This window comes from Tachyglossus aculeatus, chromosome 8, assembly GCF_015852505.1.
Source record: "Tachyglossus aculeatus isolate mTacAcu1 chromosome 8, mTacAcu1.pri, whole genome shotgun sequence".
Lineage (NCBI taxonomy): Eukaryota > Metazoa > Chordata > Mammalia > Monotremata > Tachyglossidae > Tachyglossus > Tachyglossus aculeatus.
In genome coordinates this window covers 22,950,131-22,970,915 of record NC_052073.1, presented here as the reverse complement: position 1 = coordinate 22,970,915, position 20,785 = coordinate 22,950,131, and the positions used below count along the sequence as shown (strand labels likewise).

The following is a 20,785-nucleotide window of genomic DNA, read 5'->3' as shown; positions in this document are numbered from 1 at the left end:
AGGCCTACAGCAATCATTATATAAGACAAATCTCAATACACATCCAGTATGCAGTATGCTGTACCCAATCATTTATTTTAGGAGTTTACAAATACAAATTTGTAGTAGTTACGAAGTAAAGATGCATCAGGAAGGAAAATCTATGACTATCACGTAAGATCAAACGATGTTTAGACACAACAAGGTAACTTGGGGATTGCTACTGTTCATTATTTTTCTAGCCCATTTTACATTGAAAGAGACTAAGAATGGAAAAGAGTTACAAATATACAAAAGTTTACCTGAAAAAACATATACAATTTTAATGGTATATCTACTGATATGTAAAGAAGTTTATTAAATGACCATATCTGGGTTATACCTATGGCATTTATGAGCAACTAGCAAAAGAAGTCCCATTTACTATATTAGAAAAGGCTTTTGAATTAGCAAAATCTAAAAGCACTACGTTACTTTATGAACATGATATACTTCTGTGCCAAATGATGTTTTATCTTTTTAATACTCAAAATTGAGGTGTATTATTTCTCCATTCTAGCTTATCCACCATAAAGTTTAGGATGTTTCTCTTCCATTTACAAATAATATTTTAATATGAGAACTTTATATTTTCCCACAGTGCTTTTTTGGACAGGGAAAAATAAAGAATTTTGATAGGAACAAGGTAAAATACAAGTTCTATAAAATCCTATGGGAATCAAGCGGTGTCCTTAATTCACCAAGCTGGTCTCCCAAGTTCAAATCCATGTAAAATACAAGAAACGTCTGAAACTAAAATTTAATCTACTCAGCATCAGCCTCCTCGCAGACCTCCATGCCTCCAGTCTTTGCCCTCTGCTGCCTATATTTCACTATACCGTCTGGACCATTTTCCTAAAACACTGTTATGTGCACGACTCCCCTCTCTTCAAAACCTTCCAAAGGTGGCTCACTCTTCTCCACATCAAGCAGAAACTCCTGACAAGTGGTTGAAGGCACTTGATCAGCTCTCTCCCCCACTATTCTCACTGCTTTCCCGCCACACCCTAGCTCACACATTTTGTTACTCTTCAACACACCTACGTTCTGTGGCACCTTCTCTCCATTCTCACTGCCAACTTTTTGTTCACACACTCCCTTCTGCCTGGAATTCTCTCCCCTGTCACATCTAGCGAATCATTCTTCTTACCATCTTTCAGGCCCTTCTGAAACCCCATCTATTTCAGGTGGCCTGCTCTAATTAATCTCTCATTTCCCCTCCAGGGCCATTTCAGCACTTCCTTTCTGCACTTGGGTACCAACTGGAACACACACCTGAGTGGAGTGACTCAATCTCAGAAGTGGCTACTTCTGAGTGGCCGCTAAAAGCTTCTGCTCTGGAGTCCCATGCACTATCCCTATGATACGCTGCAAATCAGACCCACCAGACAGGGAGTTTAAGAACAAAAGGCATGCTGAGTTAAATCGATTGTTTGTCTACCCAATACTCTGTCTCTGTAAGTGGCCATAGAATGCCTGTTTGCAGTCATGGCCCCACCCTTTTCTCTTTACCCACTCAATCATTCATTTTATACAACCTGGCTTATTTTTACTTGTCCAACTTCTGGTAAGCGAGTGTTTCCTTTAGTTCGTTTGGCACCTACCTCTTATAAGCTTCCATGGGTTTTTCCATATCTTGGTGTTGCAGGATTTGGGGAACAATTCTGTGTTCACCCAGTCTCAACCCTTTTAGATTTCATAGATTTTACTCATATTCCCTATTAGTCTGCATCCTTTCAGACTGAAGAGTCCAAATCCTTCCAGCATATCCTCATTCAGAAACTTCCTCATCCCCTTGATCATCTTGGTTGCCCTTTTGTGTACTTTCTCCCAGAATTGAAGAGCACTGCAAGCAGAACACTTTACTAAGTGCTTGGGAGAGTACAATGTAACAGAGTTGGTAAACCTGTTCCCTGCCCACAACGAGTTTACTATATATCCAATGTAATTTCAGTGATCATTATCATGTTGATGGCTACCTGACTAGTCTCCAGGCTTTTAAACACAATGAATGTACAGGCTCCTGTGAAAATATATGATTAACACGTAATCAACCTCACCCATTCCACCATTGGAGTTACTGATGAATTTGATTAAACTGAAGTTGCTCCCTCAGCCAACGCAGACTTAGACTGCGAGCCCCACGCGGGATTGGGGCTGTATCTGACCTAATTAGTCTGTACAACCCCAGTGCTTAGAACAGTGCTTGACATGAAATTAGCACTTAACCAACACCATAAAAAACAAATATCATAAAAAGAATTCAACAGACTCTAAAATACTTACTGGGAACCACCCCCCACCACTACATAAAGGCTTGGGAGTGGAATGAGGAAAGAGGTCTTAAGGTGTGTGAATTCCTGCAGCCTGCTGCTTGCGTGCTGCTTTTTTCCAGGCTCTGGAGGGGTCCGGTGCCTTTAAAGAGCCAACAACTCTCTCCCCGCAGGCAACATACATAGTCATGGATGCACCCAGATTGGCCCACATGAGCACTGACACACCAGGATTTTCCCAGGATCATGGCAAGCCAATCCAACTCTGCCTTCTCTAGCTCTATTATGCCCTGCCTACGACATGGCAACCAGACCTGATCATAATAATGATTTTAATTATTAGCTCCTTCGTTGGTGGCTTTTTAGATCCCTACTGCATATCAGACCAATAATTTCAAAGAACAGACAACAATGACCCCAAGATCTTCCTCCCCGCTCCCAAAAATGTTACAGATGGGGTTATAGATCACCATTGCTACCTGCCAGTAGTAGAATAGTATTGATTAAGCACTTACTGTGTGTAGAGCATTTTACTAAGCACTGGGAAAGAATATACAGGTGGGGATCAGACAAAGACCCCATCCCTCAAGGGATTCACAATCTATGAATGGGGGCGGGGGGAGCACTGGAGACAGACACATTGGGAGCACACAGTACTCATCAGCAAAGATTTTTATATTTATACTGTTTATATTCTCCATCTCATTTAGGGTAACACTCCTGACCACACACACGAACCCAGTCATTCCTACAGAGCTTTTAGCCTGGAAGTACTACAACCCATTGATTTCTTTCCTCCACCAAGTCTCAAAAATGTCGATCATGTCAATGAGTTTTACTCATACTGAAATGAAGTCAAGTAAAGAAAAATCCTATTCTTTTTCAGTGGGAGGAGAGGCGAGTTTGCACATCACAACCTCGGGGCTGCTGCGGGGGCTGAACCACCCTGTCCGAACTCTACCTCTTCCTAGCCCATTTGGGAGTTACTCTGGAAGCAAACAAGAGGAACTGAAAAAGGCAACATCCTGCCCAGTTTAAGCCATGAAAAGCACACCCCAAGCAAAAGGCTACTGTACTCAGTCTTAAATTAGGCTTCTCTGGAAACAAGGAGTAATGCAGACCCACTGGGATTCTGAATGGAAGTGATGAGGTGGTGGGGGGTGAGCATGATGAAATTGACCACCAAATGGACCAGGTCCTGGTGAGGGGAGACCTGAAAAGGAAGGAAGGAAAGAAGGGAATGGAGAGAGTGGAGGAAGAGAGACAGACGGTTTGCCTTTCCTTCAGTGTCGGTCCCTTTCGTCAATAATACTGCCTCCTTTCCTCTCAAGAAAATTTTCACTGGTGACCAAAAGGGGCACAATGGTACACTTATTTTTGTCAGTTCATGAACTGACAGGCAAATTATTTAAAGGTGTCCCACAGGGGCCTAGCAAACTAAGTCATATCATATGCCGATGTCCTTACTCCTCTTACTTTATGCATCTAGGGCATCATAGTCCTTAAATTATTTTTCACAAGAGTTTGCCCATTTTTCCTTCCTCCAAGATTATCAAAATACTGATATCCTATATGACAGTCTTGCTTGCCCTACAAAAAAATATTGCATCCTCAAATAAATATTTATGGGCATGCAGGAAAAAACAGGAAAGGCAAGGCAGACCCATTTCCCCTCTCATACTGCAATTTTCAAAGAGTATTTAACATGTAATTTGGAATATTATATAAAAATATTTGGAAATCTCACACTAGAGAAAACACCAACTTAAATTACCCTCAGTGGCAGCTGCTATATTCTAGCACAATTTAACATGTGATATCACCAGCACAATACTTCCAAGAACATTGCTGTAACAAGAGTCATTCATTCAGTGAGCTTATATTTACAAGGTTTGTAGAAATATAAATAGGTATACTCCAATACTAATCAGTTAAATGCCCCTCAACTGGTTACTGAGAAATATCAGTACTTTTTTAAAGAAATACAGAACTGTACAAGTTACTTGTTAGAGAGTGAGTTCCTTGAGGGCAGGAGATGTGCTATTCTGTACTTCCCAGAGTATCTAGTACAGTGCACCACACCAAATGGGATGCTCAGTAAATGCTACTACTACTTGAGCCTCATAAAATAACTCAAGAATTCCATTATTAAACCTTTAAACGCCAGAACTGAATAATTCCCACACCACCCGGGCATTCCTAAGGTTGATTTCTGTGCAAATGAAATTCAGCAAAAATGAACATACTCAACAATGTCATGGTACAAAACTATACTCAGTATCATATGCTTAAGGCAACGTACATTTGAATATTGTAACAGCGCTTGCATACTGATTTTGTAATAAGGTATTTTTAAATCACTATTTTCTCATATTGCTGTATAAATCATATTCACAAATTGGCAGTGGAAGAAAAACCAGCAGAGGGAGCACAAAACATTTTAGGACTTGTAAGAAATTACAATAAATTCTTAAACTTTCTTAAGTGGTAAAGTTTCCATAATAGTTTTTTACTCATATGCAGTTTAAATCTGGATCCCTCCAACTTAAGTGTCAATTAAACAATTTCTAGCCTAATTGTACTTACGTGGACACGGAATGTATCTAATTATAAGACTACAAGGCGCCTACCAAAAAGGTTCACTTTTTTAACGTATTCAAAACAAGGCTTTGCTACATACATCAGGCATGAGCTTTATCTCAAGATAATATTCATTAACTTGTATCACCCCCAGTGCTTAGAACAGTGCTTGGCACATAGTAAGCACTTAACAAGCACCACAATTATTATTATTCAAAAATATCACCATAAGCATATTTAACCGCTCCATCTTGATTCTAATTAGAAATCTGATGGATACTACCACAGACTTACAAGTCTAAATGTGGCTTCAAGGATGACCTTTTCTCCTAGGAGATTTTTCAAAGCATCCTTCGAGAACAATTCCAAAAAAGAGAGACGGAGAGAGTGAGAGAGAGAGTGAGAAATAATGAACTTACGAGATAATGAATGGGTGCCTTTGGGCAAGTACTCAAACAGTAGAGAGCTATCATCTCCCAGCATATCGGCTTTGAGAGACAGCAGGCTGTTCTTACTCATGAGGGCAGCGCGCAAATTAGCAACCGTTGTAGCCTGGTGAAGTGCATCGTCCTTCTCTGGAGTTAGGGGTTGAGATAGGTAACTAGCTTCTCCTCCTATGAGTGCCTCATCAGCATTTGCATAGAGGTCCGCTCTCTCCCCCCGGCTATCAGAGCTGCTGGGTTCTGTCACCGTCACATCAGCATCTGTGTGAATAAAGACACAATTAGAACACGCGGAATTGGAAAACTTGAGGATTGGGGGAATGCTGCACCTAGAGAGAAAGAGGGGCAAACGGCTTAACTTCTATAATTAGTTCACCCTTGCCAAGCTTCTGTTTCAGGGTAACAGTAAGTTAGACTCCTCTAGGCTGTAAGCTCACAGACTGAAAGCTCATTGTGGGAAGGGAACGTATCTACGGACTCCGTTGAATTGTACTCCCCCAAATGCTTAGTACGGTGCTCTGCACACAGTGAGCACTCAATAAATACAATTAATTGACTGACTGATTGAAAGCCTTCTGGATATTTTCTCTTAAACACATTCACTTTGAGGGCACTCACATTGTGAATGGTCACGAACCCAGATCTGCTATAGTACATCAAATCATACTTTGTAACCTAAGAGTAGACAGCATGTCATAGCCTCTTGTTCGTCTCACAGGAGATCACATGACAGCCATACTGGCTTAATAAGGCAAATAGGGAGGCAATTAAATTTAGAGGAACCAATGAAGAAATAAAAGTCTGGAGACCTGGATCATGGCTCAACACTGAGACACTAAGGAACCTTTGTCCAGTTCAATGTTCTACACCTCAGTTTCTTCATGAAAAAATGAAGATGCCATCAGTTTGGTCCCTTCCCTAACCTAAGCAAAAGTTGTCTGACTCATAAATAAAATTCAGGAAGGCTGTCCTTTGAGGGACAGGAAACCTGGGGTCTAATCCTAGATCTACATAGGCCAGCTATGTAATCTTGATAAGTTACTTAACCTTTCAGTGCCTCCATTTCCTCAGCTGTAAAATGGGGATAAGTTACTTGCTTTCCCTACCTTTAGATTGTGAGATCCTTGTGGCCCAGGGATCGTGCTTGATGTGATTGTCTTGTACATGCCCCTGTGCTTTGGGCCACAGTAAGCATTTAATAAATACCATAATAATAATAAATGTGAAAGGACAAGGATAATTTCCTGAATGTAAAATTGGTCCTACAAAAAAAGAAACTGGAGAAAAGAGAACTATGGAGTGACTTAATGGCTTTAAGTGCCATTTTTATAATTAAGACAGTAATCTGCTAGTGTTCATGTCCTCAAAAGACCACACAAGAGGTACTGGATTTATATTGCAATAGAAAAAGTTTGGCCGGACATAAGAGAGAACTACTCGACCTTCAGGATGATATCATCGGAATGAACTACTAAATGGAAGTTTTGAAGTCAAGAATCATTGATCCTGAATCAATCAGCCATTCATCTTTCTGGAGGCAGGGAATGGACCAAATGACCTCTCCACATCCCTTTCAATTCATGCTTCCAAGAAACAGAAAAGACAAGAAAACTGAAGGAATGGTGTCTCTGGTACTGATGTGATGTTTGTTGATTTCCTTAAAATCCACGGAAGAAAGGGAAGAAGAAAAGGGGGGGAAAGCGAGAAAAGGACATAAATGTAGATCATGGAACTATCCATTGATAATTTGTTTGGGAATCTTGATTATAAAGTCAACAAGGATTCTCTTGAATACAAGAGACAGTCTTGCAACGATTCAGATGTGTGGAATTAAGAAGCATCATCTAAGATTAAGAAATGAGGCTTACAATTTTAGCAAAAATAATTAGATTGAAAAAAGAAACCTCTGGACTTCAAAATAATGCTTTGGGGTACTACATGGATATGGCTAGTTTACATTAAATTTAAAAAAGTAAGTGAAGATGAGTATGGAGTTAAAGAAACGCAAGGTGAAATTTCAGGAGAATGAGAAGAAAAAAGCAAGAAAAAACTACCCTTAGATTTTCAGATTACAACGATAATATATTTTAGGAATAAGATGATAACTTCCAACAAAACATAATGATAACAAGTACCAATTTCTGGGCAGTAAAGTTATAGAAATTAAACTTTATATGGTATTAGAGATCACATTTAAACTCACTCTTGCTACTGCTGAAATTTTCCTGTAAATTGATCAGTCTGAGGCCATCACACGGAATATTTGCATCAAGAATTTGACTTATATATGATTTGGATGTGGGTCTAAGTTCGATGTATGATTACAATACTTTGGAGTGGCACAATCGAAAAATGGAAGCTGGCACACAGAAACCAGAATTCATCATCATCATCATCATCATCATCATCAATCGTATTTATTGAGCTCTTACTATGGGCAGAGCACTGTACTAAGTGCTTGGGAAGTACAAATTGGCAACACATAGAGACAGTCCCTATCCAACAGTGGGCTCACAGTCTAAAAGGGGGAGACAGAAAACAAAACCAAACATACCAACAAAATAAAATAAATAGGATAGATATGTGTCAGGTACAGTTTTTGTAAGATCTATATTATTGATCTACTACCCAGTTTAAATTGACAATAAGAATCCCTCTTTTCTCATTTAAAAAGTGTAAGCTCTAATCTTCAACAAAAGGTATTAGTAGTCCTGGTGTTTCTTTCCCATATATAATAAAAGATGCTAGACTTCATTAGCAAACAAGTATGAATGTTAATTCAATTGAAGTGGACAGGGCCTTATTCTTCCACAGAAGTTTCAGTGAGTAAAGCTGAAAGTGCCCTCTACAGCTAATAATAATAATAACAATAATAATGATGGTGTTTGTTATGCACTTATTCATTCATTCAATTGTATTTATTGAGCGCTTACTGTGTGCAGAGCACTGTACTAAGCGCTTATTATGTGCCAAGCACTGTTCTAAGCACTTGGGTAGATACAAGGTAATCAGGTTGTCCCACGTGGGGCTCACAGTCTTAATCCCCATTTTACAGATTAGGTAACTGAGGCACAATGCAGTTAAGGGACTTGCCCAAAGTCACACAGCTGGTAAGTGGTGGAGCCAGGATTAGAACTCATGACCTCTGACTCCCAAGTCCGTGCTCTTTCCACTAAGCCACGCTGCTTTTCTTACACAGCAAATACAAAAATCACTTAACCAGAACTGCCCTTAGCCATGTGTGAAGTGAAAAAACACCTGGAGTTCTGAAAGTAAGGAAATGTTAAAGAAATTCCTTCAGCTTCCTTTCACGTCCCTCCTCCCTTCAACTCTGATATTTCTTCATTAAGACTTTAAGGTTCTTCTCTACTCTCCATCTTCCATCCCCACACCAAAACCCTGCCTCTGTCTTGTTGAGATCAGGGAATCAGTACGGGGGAAAGGGAAGGAGGGCACCAGAGCTTTTTGAACCCTATTTTTTTATGGCATTTGTTGAGCACTTCACTATGTGCCAGGGACTGTAGTAAGCACTGGAGCAGATACAAGATAATGGGTTGGCCACAGTCCCTGTCCCACACAGGGCTCACCGTTCTAATACCCATTCTAGAGATGAGGTAAATGAGTCACAGAAAAGTTTGGTGCTGAACCTAACTAAAAACCAGATATTTTCCTCTTTAGCAGGCAACACTTCAGGTACAAAATCATGTTAACAGCAAAAGTTGACAACAGTACAACGTATTGGGGGAAAACATTCAAATATGTATTGGTGTGCTCATGGGAAGAAGTTACTTTACCTGCAATACATTTGCATCGCTCACTACTTATGTTAACATTTAATTTGGAAGTTTGTACTGCATTTCTCATTTCACATACAAATTACGTAAAAGTCTGATTTGCCTCTCCAAAGCCCTTAATTTTCCAACCCCAAATTCCCAGTGCTTTTCAGTGTTTGAGCGTTCCTTTAGTTCAAATACTTTTTATTTATTTTGTGCATGAGAACCAAAGTAGATCATAATTTCAATGAGCAAATCTCTTCAATAAGCAGTTTGGACAGATTTTTCTCCCAACTAAACTTTCTCCCTCTGGACTGTAAGCTTGCATGTAGGGAATGTGTTTTTCTACTCTGTTGCATTGTACTCTCCCAAGTACTTAGTACAATGTGCTGCAGTCAGTCAATTGTATTTATTGAGCACTTTCTGTGTGCAGAGCACTAGACTAAGTGCTTGGGACAGTACACTGTAATAAAGTTGGCAGACCCGTTCCCTGCTCACAATTTAGAGGGGGAGACAGACATTAATATAAATAACAGAGATGAACATAAGTGCTATGGGCCTGAGAGGTGGGTGAATAAAGGGTGCTATTCCAAGTGCAATGGGGATGCAGAAGGGAGTTGGAGAAGAGGACTTGAGGGTTTGCTGGAAGAGCTGTGCCTTCAAATAAGGCTCTGAAGGCGAGAAGAGTGATCATGGGTTGGGTATGAAGAGGGAGTGCATTCCAGGCCATAGGCAGGACCTGGGCGAAGCATCACTAGTGAGATAGACGCTGCACACAGTAATCAATAAATATCACCGATTGATTGATAAAATAAAACGATTGCTTTTGGGAGGGGCGAGGGGCAGCAAACTGCAACAGGTATTGAGGAGGGGAGAAAAGGCCCGAGAGAGTCAGTTACAGAAGCCAGAGGACAAAGAAAAGACAGCCATCATATACACTCCTCCCTCCCATTAAGAGGGGCCTCTTCTCCCTTCCCTCCACTCCCTATTTGGAAAGGAGACATATCCCTGAGCTACTGGACACCCAGACACACTTGACGTTATTATAGGTGTTACATTGGGCACACAGTGTAACATAATGATATCACGTGGCACATTTTGCCTAAGCCTGCTTGAGTCTAGAGTGATTCTTCAAGAGGCCCCCTGATACTATCCTCCCACCTTGTTTCTGAACTGTTGTGTTCATCTCTCAGGTCTCTCGGAACATTGATGCCACTTTCAAATCAAAAAACTTGGTTGCGGGAGCTGAGGCGGAGGGAGGCTGGACATTTAAAATACAAATCCCACACCTAAAGGCATCCTGTATGCATATATCCATATCAGAAAAGGGACAAAGTCTGTGAAAACCAGACTGTCCAGTATAAAACCTACCTTGAGCTTAGGTTCTCAAATTGCTGGAGGGAGAAGATGCTTCTTACATCTCCAGCACCCGCTTGTGGGCCTCCACACTCTCCTGAGGACTTCCCTAAATCTAACCCCACTCTGCATTCGGTCTTCCAGACCAGGCCATTTCCCACCTCCAATCCTGAAAAGCTTCAAGTTATGAACTCCTTACGCTCCTCTTTGAGGGCCTGGTTGTCCCTACTATGGGGGAACAGAAATGGACAAGAAGCAGGCTTGATCTCCTCCCTATCCTAATTTCGGCATCACCTCACCCCTTGGGCAGGGAGTCAGGAGTGGAAGAGAGTGGTGCGCCCACTGACACTTGGCCCTCCTGACCTAATCCAGCTAGGAGGGTACGGACTGCTCACTCTCCCATCTTGCTGGTGGGCTCCGGCGTTCCTCTCTCACCATTTGCTGCTGATTCACTATGCCAGGCTTTTTAAAACCTAGTGCTGCTATTTTGGTGATGGAGGGAACAGCAACTCAACTCTGTGAGCAGAAATAGGGCTGGAAGCCTGTTGTTACCCTTATACACCATAAGAATGCAATATGCCTGTATCTAATTGTTTATTCAATTATTCAGTAATTTCATCCTGACACCTGCCATTACCTGTTCCCACTACCAGGATGTGTAAATAATTCCTTGAGGGCAGGGAATATGTCTACTAACTCTGTTGTATTGTCTCCCCAGCACTTAGTACGGTATTCTGCACACAGTAAGCATGCAGTGAATACCACCAATTCTGATAATTGATAACTGATCATTTATGCCACTCTGTCCCTCCACCCCCTGATTAGACTGAATTCTCCTTAAGGGCAGGGGACGCTTTTTTTGCTTTTGTTGCACTCTCCCACTAGCTCAATACTGTAGGCCGAGAGTGGACACACAACACACACCCTTGATTGACAGATGCATTTTGCTCTCTGCAGAGGCTGGGTCTGTTTTCAATACGCCCCTTAGAACCAGTAGTAATTCATCTTGAAGTCTTCCTTGATAGGCACCTCCCAATACTCAAAATGACACCAAACTGCTCTTCTGTGTCACACTGTTCTACACTGTACTTGAATTTTTTTTTCTTGACAGCAGGAAAGGCCTTTTAGTCTATCATAAAGGAACTGTTTGGATATCCAGCTATCAACCACTTTCCATCTATGCTCTGCCCAGTGCAGTTTGGTGGTGGTGTTGTTTTTTAAATGGTATGTTAAGCGCTTAATATTTGACAGGCACTATACTAAGCACTGGGGTGGATATAAGGGTGGACACAGTACGTGTCCCTCATGGGGCTTACAGTCAATCCCCATTTTTCAGCTGAGGTAACAGGTGCAGAGAAGTAAGTGACTTGCCCAAGGTCACACAGGACACGTGTGTGAAGAAGCATGGCACAGCGGAGAGAGCACAGACGTTGGAGTCAGAAGGACCTGGGTTCTAATTCCGGCTCTGCCACTTCATTCATTCATTCATTCAATCGTATTTATTGAGCGCTTACTGTATGCAGAGCACCGTTCTAAGCGCTTGGGAAGTACAAAAGTTGGCAACATATAGAGATGGTCCCTGCCCAACAGCGGGCTCACAGTCTAGAAGGGGGAGGCAGACAACAAAACAAAACATATTAACAAAATAAAATAAATAGAATAGTAAATAGCTGTGTGATTTTGGGCAAGTCACTTAACTTCTCTGGGCCTCAGTTCCCTCATCTGTAAAATGGGGATTAAGACTGTGAGCCCCACATGGGACAACCTGACCATCTTAATATCCTCCCCAGCGCTTAGAGCAGTGCTTCACACATAGCGCTTAACAAATGCCATTATTATTATTATTATGTGACTTTGGGCAAGTCGCTTAACTTCCCTGTGCCTCAGTTATCTCAATCGTAAAATGGGAATTAAGACTATGAACCCTATGTGGGACAGGGACTGTGTCCGACCTAATTAGCTGGTACTTACCCTGGCACTTCGTACAGTCCCTGATACATAGTAAGTACTTAAACACCATAAAAAAAGTGGCAGAGCCAGGATAAAAACCCACATTCTGACTCCCAGGCCTGTGGCCCTTCTACTAGGCCATGCTGCTTCTCAGTGAGCATTGTGATGTTGTGATGAGCGTTACTATGACACCGGTATACTGCATTCTCGGATCTCATAATTCTGACATTGTTTTGCCTTCTGATGCTGAACGATACAGGTTGTGCTGGTGGAACTGCTCGCTCGAGAGGGAGGATACAAATTCATTGGTAAGGTCAAGTCTCACAACCATATGAGAAAATGTACTGCCCATAGCTCTGTATTGGGTCTGCAACTGTTGACCTATTGTCAGCAGACTCCATCAGTCTCCCAAAGGCATGATGACTTCCTTGAATTGGTTTCCATGAGTGTATAGTTGGAGAGTGCAAGGCCTGCCTATATAGCAAAATTAAAGGGATAACATTTACCTCTTTGTTGTCAATGAAGATTTTTGGAGTGCATAAGATTTCCCTTTTGCAAGCATAGCTATTACTTTGCTTTGCTTCAGGTGCATCGCACAGCACTGTGCTGATATGGAGTGGCAATTCACAGTCTCACAATCATCTATGTTTCCTCTTGTGTGACAGCCTTTGGGGCATACGTAGCAACTCTTAGAGGGCTATCTTGAGACTTTTGATTTTTTTTAGCTATGAGTTTCCAAGAAGATGAGCTATACATTTTAATAATAGCTTCCAGGTGCCTTATTGCATCCTATATCATGGGTACATAGAATATGTTAGAATTATAGCATAATCTGCTTTACCCGCTTGGTGACACAGCAAGCCCTGACAAAGCACCTTCCAACTTTGCAAGCGAGATCACCATGAAATAATCTCAGCACCTTGGTGAACTTTTGAGCAGAGCAGTCAGATCTCTGTAATAGTTGCCCAAGTCCACACTTGACTTTTATTCCGATACTTTGTCAGTATCTCGGGCAGTTGGACTGCATTCTCTCTCTTTAAGCTATTTATTAAGTGCTTACTACATGCAAGGCACTCTACTAAGTGCTGGGATAGATATGTTGTCAGCTTGAAGAGTCTTTTTCCCACATGAGGCTCACAATCTTCATCCCCATTTTACAGATGATGTAACAGAGAAGTTAAGTGACTTCCCCGAGGTCACATAACAGACAATTGGCAGAGCTGGAATTAGAACTCAGGTCCTTTTGACTCCCAGAACCATGCTCTATCCACAAAGCAACATTGCTGCCAGGCACATAGTATGCGCTTAACAAATACTACACTTCTTATTATTCTTACTATTTAACAACTAGACTGTACCCAATATTCCAAGCAGGGTAACTAGCAATAGCCATCACAAAAACTGGACAAGGAAGCACATGGAACATCACATGTATTATGCTGGGTATGAAGTGCAACATGATAATGTCGCATGGGACATTTTATGGAAGTTTACTGAGTTTGGCCAATCCTAGAACACTTCTCTGTGGGGACTCCCGTCCCCAAACTTGTTTTTCAGCCTTAGCTTTTCCGTCCTAGGTCTATGTGAACTTGAGTGCTGAGTCCAAGCCCCAGGAGCCAAGGGGGAGGGAGCCTTGGTGTGGAAAGTTAAAATACTGGGTAGAAAGGTAACTGGAGTTAAACGTGTTCTGGATAGGGGACGAGCCAAATGAAAACCAGAATGTCCAATATAAAACTTTATGAATGGTCACCAATTCCAGGATTCTGTCACTGAGACATCTTGACGATTTCGATGCAACTTTTTAATCTGTTGGTTGAATGCGTTCATAGATACATACATGTAGATGTAAATGTACATATCTGCACATACACAAATATATATATATATATATATATATATATATAAAAGAGGGAGCAAATATTATCCTTCCTTTTCAAAGCTGATGTATACAACATATCAAATGTGGATTAAGACTGTTAGCCCCATGTGGGACATGGACTGTGTCCAATCTAATTAGCTTGTATCTTTCCCAGTGCTTAATGCAGTGCCTGAACCATATAGTCAACCTTAAATAACATAAAAAATGGTCAGCCTAGCATTGATCTTTTTGCTTGGCTGTAATGATTTATACATCCTTCAGATTATTCTACTGTACAATGATATAGTCAAGGAAAGGCCATGTTTCTCTCATTCAGGAGTTAGAGGAGTGTGTTGATAATTATTTTTGAAAATTCATGGAAAATGGGAAAAGTATCTGAATATTGAAAAGGGGCAAACGCTTTGCCCACCTTTAAAAACTGAAAAGAAGGGATTAGTCTGCTAATTATACACTTTTCAGGTTAACATTGATTCCTGGAAAAAAGAACAAATCATCAGCCTGCAACTGCCTACAAGAGGTGAGATACAGAGAAACAGCCAACAGCAAAGCCAACATTTGTGCAGAATAAATGGTGCCAATGGGACAGTTCATGTAGACAAGGGAGAAACTATTCGTGCGCTAGAGTTAGACTTTATTTGATTCTGCCCAAACACCCTGACTGAAAATCTGAAAATATGCAGTCTTGACCATTCTATTAGCAATGGCATCTATTACTACTGTTAAGTGGGTTCAAAGGTCCTGCAAAAAGTAGAGTCATCAAATGTCATCTATAAACTGAGTCATGCCTTAGGATACATGCTAGAACTGGTTCTATTTAATATTTTTATTGATGACTTGAACAGAGGAATTGAGACCATGCCTAAGTGTGTACAAACTGAGATGGTACTAAATTGGGCATGGATGATAACATTTTTAAAAGCCAGGAGTAGAATTTAAAGTGATTAGACAACTTAAGAGACGTGGAAAATAGAAAAACCTGCAAGGAGGTTCCTTTAGGGGTAAAAAAAAAACAACTACCACGAATTCAGGCTGAGGAAACTACTGACTAGGCACAAATATGGATGAAAATAGCCCATGGATCAGAGCTAAGCCAAAAAGTGAAAACTAGTCAGCAATATGATGTCATTAACAGAGTCAACGTAGTACTTAGGCGAATCAAGAAGAGTATGGTATGATATGCAAGTATTAGAAAAGTTATTATATTGAACTCTGCCTTCATTAAAACCTTATCAATTAATCAATGGTATTTACTATGTGCAGAGCACTGTACTAAGCATTTGGGGAGTTACAATACAACAGGGTTGGTAAGCATGTTCCCTTACCACAACGAGTTTACAGTCTAGAGGGAGTACTATGATAAGTTGGAGTGTATGCATAAAGACACACACACATACACATATATGTATATACACTCCAACTAAGAATAAAGTATTAATAGTATGTACTGTTCTTAGATTTGGTCACTGTCATTTGAAAAGGATGTGGAGAAATTAGAGACAGTCCAAAGAAGAGCAGCAAAAATGATTAAAGGGTTAGAAAACCAGTACTGCAATAGAGACTAAAGGTCTTGGGTTATCTGGTATAGAAAAGGAAAGATTAATTAAGAAGTGATTTTTACTGTCTTCAAGTGTTTGAAGAGGGCAGGAATACATAAGAATGGACTTGAAGGAAATATTTTGATTGGACACTAGGCAGTAATAACTGGCTGAAAAATGAGGAAGAACCCAATGACTAATAAAATGAGGACAAGTTGAGGAATCTGCATCCTTAAACAGAAAGATGGTTTAGTTATTCTCCAGCCTTGAAAGATAGGCCTGGACCAAATGATCTTTCAAGGTCACTGCCAGAAAGGAGATTCTATGATTCTAACACAGAGCTGATACTTGACACACTTATTGAAAAAACGTAGAAAATTGTTATTTACTTTCCAGTGTTTTGATTTTTTTTTAATGTTCATGCATTGGTATCAACCTGAGCATTGTTATCCGTCTTGATAATCTATGATGACTGTCCAGATCCTTGCAAAATTTATCTTAACCAGTATTCATCAAGGGTGTGGTATATGTACTGATGATGGTGGCAATGTGTTTTGGTTTCAGAAGTAAGCCTAGGGATTTAGAAATACATTTCTGCTACAACTCACACTTTCACTATGCACTCTGGCTAGAATACATAATTAGGGAACAGTCTTAAACAATATGAACATATATGGAATCAGCAGGCCACATTACAGGAAGAAACAGCTTGTGCACATGCATGCACTGAGAAGCCTGGCATGGATGAGTGTTAAAAAGCATGGGTTTTTCCTTGAAGTTAGCTTTTGCAAGACTCCAACAATTTTGTTATAGGAGAATTGGGTACAAATATATATCAATTTGGCCACTGGGTAAATTTGGAATGGCTACGGATCCCTGAAGCAATGGCTATTTTCTTGGTACTACATTGTTTTCTATAGGATTTTTGTCCCACAAAAATAAATTCTACTAGTTGGTACTGATTTTATCATACCAGTATAATACTGGTTGCGGGAACTGTGAGACATCTGAGATTTGTTTTCACTTTTTAGCTTATGAGAATTTTTGTGATTTTTTTTAAGCAGAAGGGGTGTCCTGAGATTTTGAAAATGATGTAAATGGACTGTCCACAAACCTTTGTATCTATTTCCTGTCAAATATAGCTCTTTGTTTTCAAAAACACTAGCTACAGTTAAGTGACTTTTATGATTTTCTTTAAAGAAATGTGTTCTTAGTAATAGATCATGTACTTGGCAACCTTTCTGGTATTTAAATATTTGACTGAACATCAGTCTTAGTTACATTTCCTAGGGCTACCGAAATACTTGTTTTCTTGGTATTTACACCCTCAAAGTTCTTGTGGGTGGTTATAATTAAAGCCCAATTCAATTTTGAAGATCCAAATTTACAACTGATCGAGTTTGATTTCTAATATTCTTAGTGGGGCCACAACTTTGCTTTAGCAGTGTAATGGGGGCACTTTAAATTTATGTAAACCTACTACTTCAAAGGTTACCTGAGGATAGATGATTATTTTAGGTGTTCACAGTGTGCAGCCTGTGAAATTGTGGATATCATTGTAGATCTAACTCAGGGCCTGACATATTACTGTATGATACTGTTTGTAGATTTTACAGCTCGAAGACTCATCTTCCAGTAGCACTGCACACTCACTCCAGACATGTATTTCTAGAAACCTCATGTAATATAGATACTACATATAATAGAGGTAACCTTGAACATGAGTGATGGGTCAAGTTCTAAGCCACACTGAACTTTCACATTACTGTGAATTGGTCTACAAAGAACAAAATTCTAAATATGTACAGCCAACTCTAGATGACCACTGGTGAAAGGGGAAAGGGATAGTCTGGATTACTGAAATCTCAAAATGATCTCCAAACTTCTGTTTATCCATTAGTTTCAGCCACCTCTCACCAAAGGATTTTACACGAGAGTTGCTAAAGGGAGGCAAAATGGATGATATGGGTCAGAGAAATCCAACTCCTCTTTAAGCAGTGGAACTGCCACAATTTGGTGGAGGGGCAGCAAAAGGGAGAAAGAAGATGCAAATGCATATTGGATGAGTAGTCCTTGAACAACTGAGATATAGATACATTTACATTTATGCTCACAGAATTCTTGAGATACAGTAGTATTCACGTAAGCTGCATGGTGTAGTGGAAAGAACACGGGCCAGAGAATCAGAGGACCTGGGTTCTAATTCTGGCTTAGCCACTTGTCTGCTCTGTGATGTTGGGCAAGTCACTTGGATTTTTCAGGTTTTTCATCTGTAAAACGGGGATTAAAGCCTACTCAGCTCCTTCTTACATTGTGAGCCCCATGTACAACAGGGACTATGGCCAACCTGATTAACTTGTCCCTAGTACTTAGAATAGTGCTTGGTACAAAGTAAGCACTTAAGAAGTACCATTAAAAATAATTAAACTCCTTGAAAGGATTGTATAAGCTCAGTGCCTTCTCTTCTTCTTGACCTTCTACAGTCAGGTTTCCACCCCCTCCACTCAATTGAGATCACAACCTCCAACGTCATCAAGAAACTCCTCATAGCCAAATCTGGGAAGCATCATGGGAAGCACCTAGTGGCTCAAGCACAGGCTTGGGAGTAGGAAAGATCTGGGTTCTAATCCCTGCTCCACCACTTCTATGTTGTGTGACCTTGGGCAGGTCACTTAACTTCTCTATGCCTCAGTTACCTCATCTGTAAAATGGGGATTAAGACTGTGAGACCCATGTGGGATAGAGACTGTGTCCAATCTAATCAACTTGCATTCAAACATTCAAAGCAATCAAAACTGCTATTTCATGCTGTTTTATTCTTGTTTCATGCAACTTTCTGGATTCTCTTCAGGAACTTGTATAGCTTAGTCCTACTGTATAGGCCATCATCTAAACCCATCACTTATTTCTGAGCCTAGCCTTTTATCTTTTGATCCACCTAACTGGCTTCTTACCTTCTCTTATGTGAAGTATGATCTCTGTGTCACTAAACCCCAAATTTTCACATTCATTCTGTAATCTTCCTATTCTTTTTCATCTTTCCATTCCAGTTTGCTCTTTATCTGCTCTTGTCAACCTTATTCTGATATATTTTATATCATGTCATTTATAGTATAACCACCAAACTATGTTCAAAGCTAGGGATCTGTCTAGATAGCACCTTTCAGGCACCCTAGAAACTTTTGGCCTCCCCAAAGCACGTGAGGTACAAATTAATCACAGCTGGTTTCAAACAAACAACACTGCACCAATTTTCAAAAGTTGAATACACCTATCCCATGATAGGACAAGGTGACTGCATGCTTTAAAGCCTGTGGCAAGGAGTTTTGCTTGGTATGGAGGGAGATGGACAAACACTAGAAGTTCTTGGGTGGGGAAACAGGGACTGGACAGTTTCACAGAAAATGATGCAGGCGGCCAAGTGAAGTATAGACTGAAGTGGGGGAAAGACAGGAGACAGGGAGGTCAGCAAGGAGGTTGATGCAGTAATCAAGATGGGAAAGGATAAGTGTTTGGATCTACTTGGAAACAGTCTGGATGAAGAGGACAGGGTGCACTTTAGCAATGATGTGAAGGTAGAACTGATAGGAGTTGGAGACAGACTGAATATGTGAGTTGAACAAGAGATATAAGTCGAGAATAATGTCTCGGTTACAGGAATGTGAGACAGCGTAGATGGGTGGATAATAATAATAGTGGCATTTATTAAGCGCTTACTATATGCAAAGATGGTGGTGCTATCTACAGCGATGGGGAAAGTCACGGGGAGAGCAGGGTTTGGGTGGGAAGATGAGGAGTTCTGTTTTGGACATGTTAAGCTTGAGGTGTCGGCAGGGCAACCAAGTAGAGATGTCCTGAAGGTAGGAGGAAATACAAGACTGCAGAGAAGAAGAAAAATTCAGGGCTGAAGATGTAGATTTGGGAATTGTCCTCATAGTGATGGTTGTTGAAGCCAAGGGAGATAAAGAATAGGTAAGGAGGCAAGACATCCAAATATTTTATTTTGCATTTCTATGGCTTACTAAACTTGTATAATAATGTTGGTATTTGTTAAGTGCTTACTATGTGCCAAGCACTGTTCTAAGCACTGGGGGGGATATAAGTAATCAAGGTTGTCCCACATGGGGCTCACAGTGTTAATCCCCACTTTACAGATGCGGGAACTGGGGCAAAGAGAAGTTAAGTGACTTGCCCAAAGTCACACAGCTGATAAGTGGCAGAGGCGGGATGTTACTGGGCATCCCGTAAATCAGTTCTATGACAATCAATGATATTTATTGAGCTCTTACTTTATGCAGAACACTATACTAAATAAATGCTTCATATTTTCACAGATCAGTAAAAGCATCAGAAGTCACTGCTCTCCCCAGGATTCCTTTCAACTCCCATAATAAACTTCATCTCCAGAACACAATAAACCTAACTCTTGACATTGATCAGGATTTGGTGAGGTAGCTTTTAGTCAACAACTATTCTCCTTTCTCCACTCAATGGTCTAGAGGCTTAAATTTGCACTCTGAGGAAATTATTAGCAATGCGGTCTGTTTCGTATCCAAAACATCTACACAACCACTCCTTCAGAGGAAGACTTTAAAATTTAAAACCAAAGAAAATGTTTGTTCAGAATAAGGCCCCTGGAAGAAGTCTGCCCATCTAAACAGCTCCTAACAGAGAAGCCCAGAAGAATTTTAGTTACTGGGAGTTTTCACTTTGGAGGATTTTTTTGAATAAAGTTAAGACCAATGTGAAAGCCTAATCACCTTACATGCTCCCCCCATCCCCATTCCTTCCTCTCTCCACCACATTCCCTTAAAAACATTTAAATATATTAGGAATGATTCTTGCTCCAGGTCTTTCCAAAAGGCATTTCTCTTATTTATGACTCAGAAGAATCTTACATTTCCAGGCAGTACAATGCAGCATTTAGGGAAGCAGCAAATAACAACCAGTTGACTATCAATTCATATTTTTTAAACAT

General features: G+C 40.4%; 1 protein-coding gene across 4 annotated transcripts in view; it reads right to left on the bottom strand.

Annotated features, from left to right (window-relative positions):
- Nucleotides 1-20,785, bottom strand: part of ZBTB46 (zinc finger and BTB domain containing 46) — a 103,782-nt gene that overhangs the window by 29,997 nt on the left and 53,000 nt on the right. For all 4 annotated transcript variants that reach the window (XM_038750205.1, XM_038750206.1, XM_038750203.1 and 1 more), the window contains exon 4: nt 5,291-5,575. In XM_038750205.1, the coding sequence (XP_038606133.1) occupies nt 5,291-5,575 (285 nt within the window). The remainder of the gene's footprint in view (nt 1-5,290; nt 5,576-20,785) is intronic.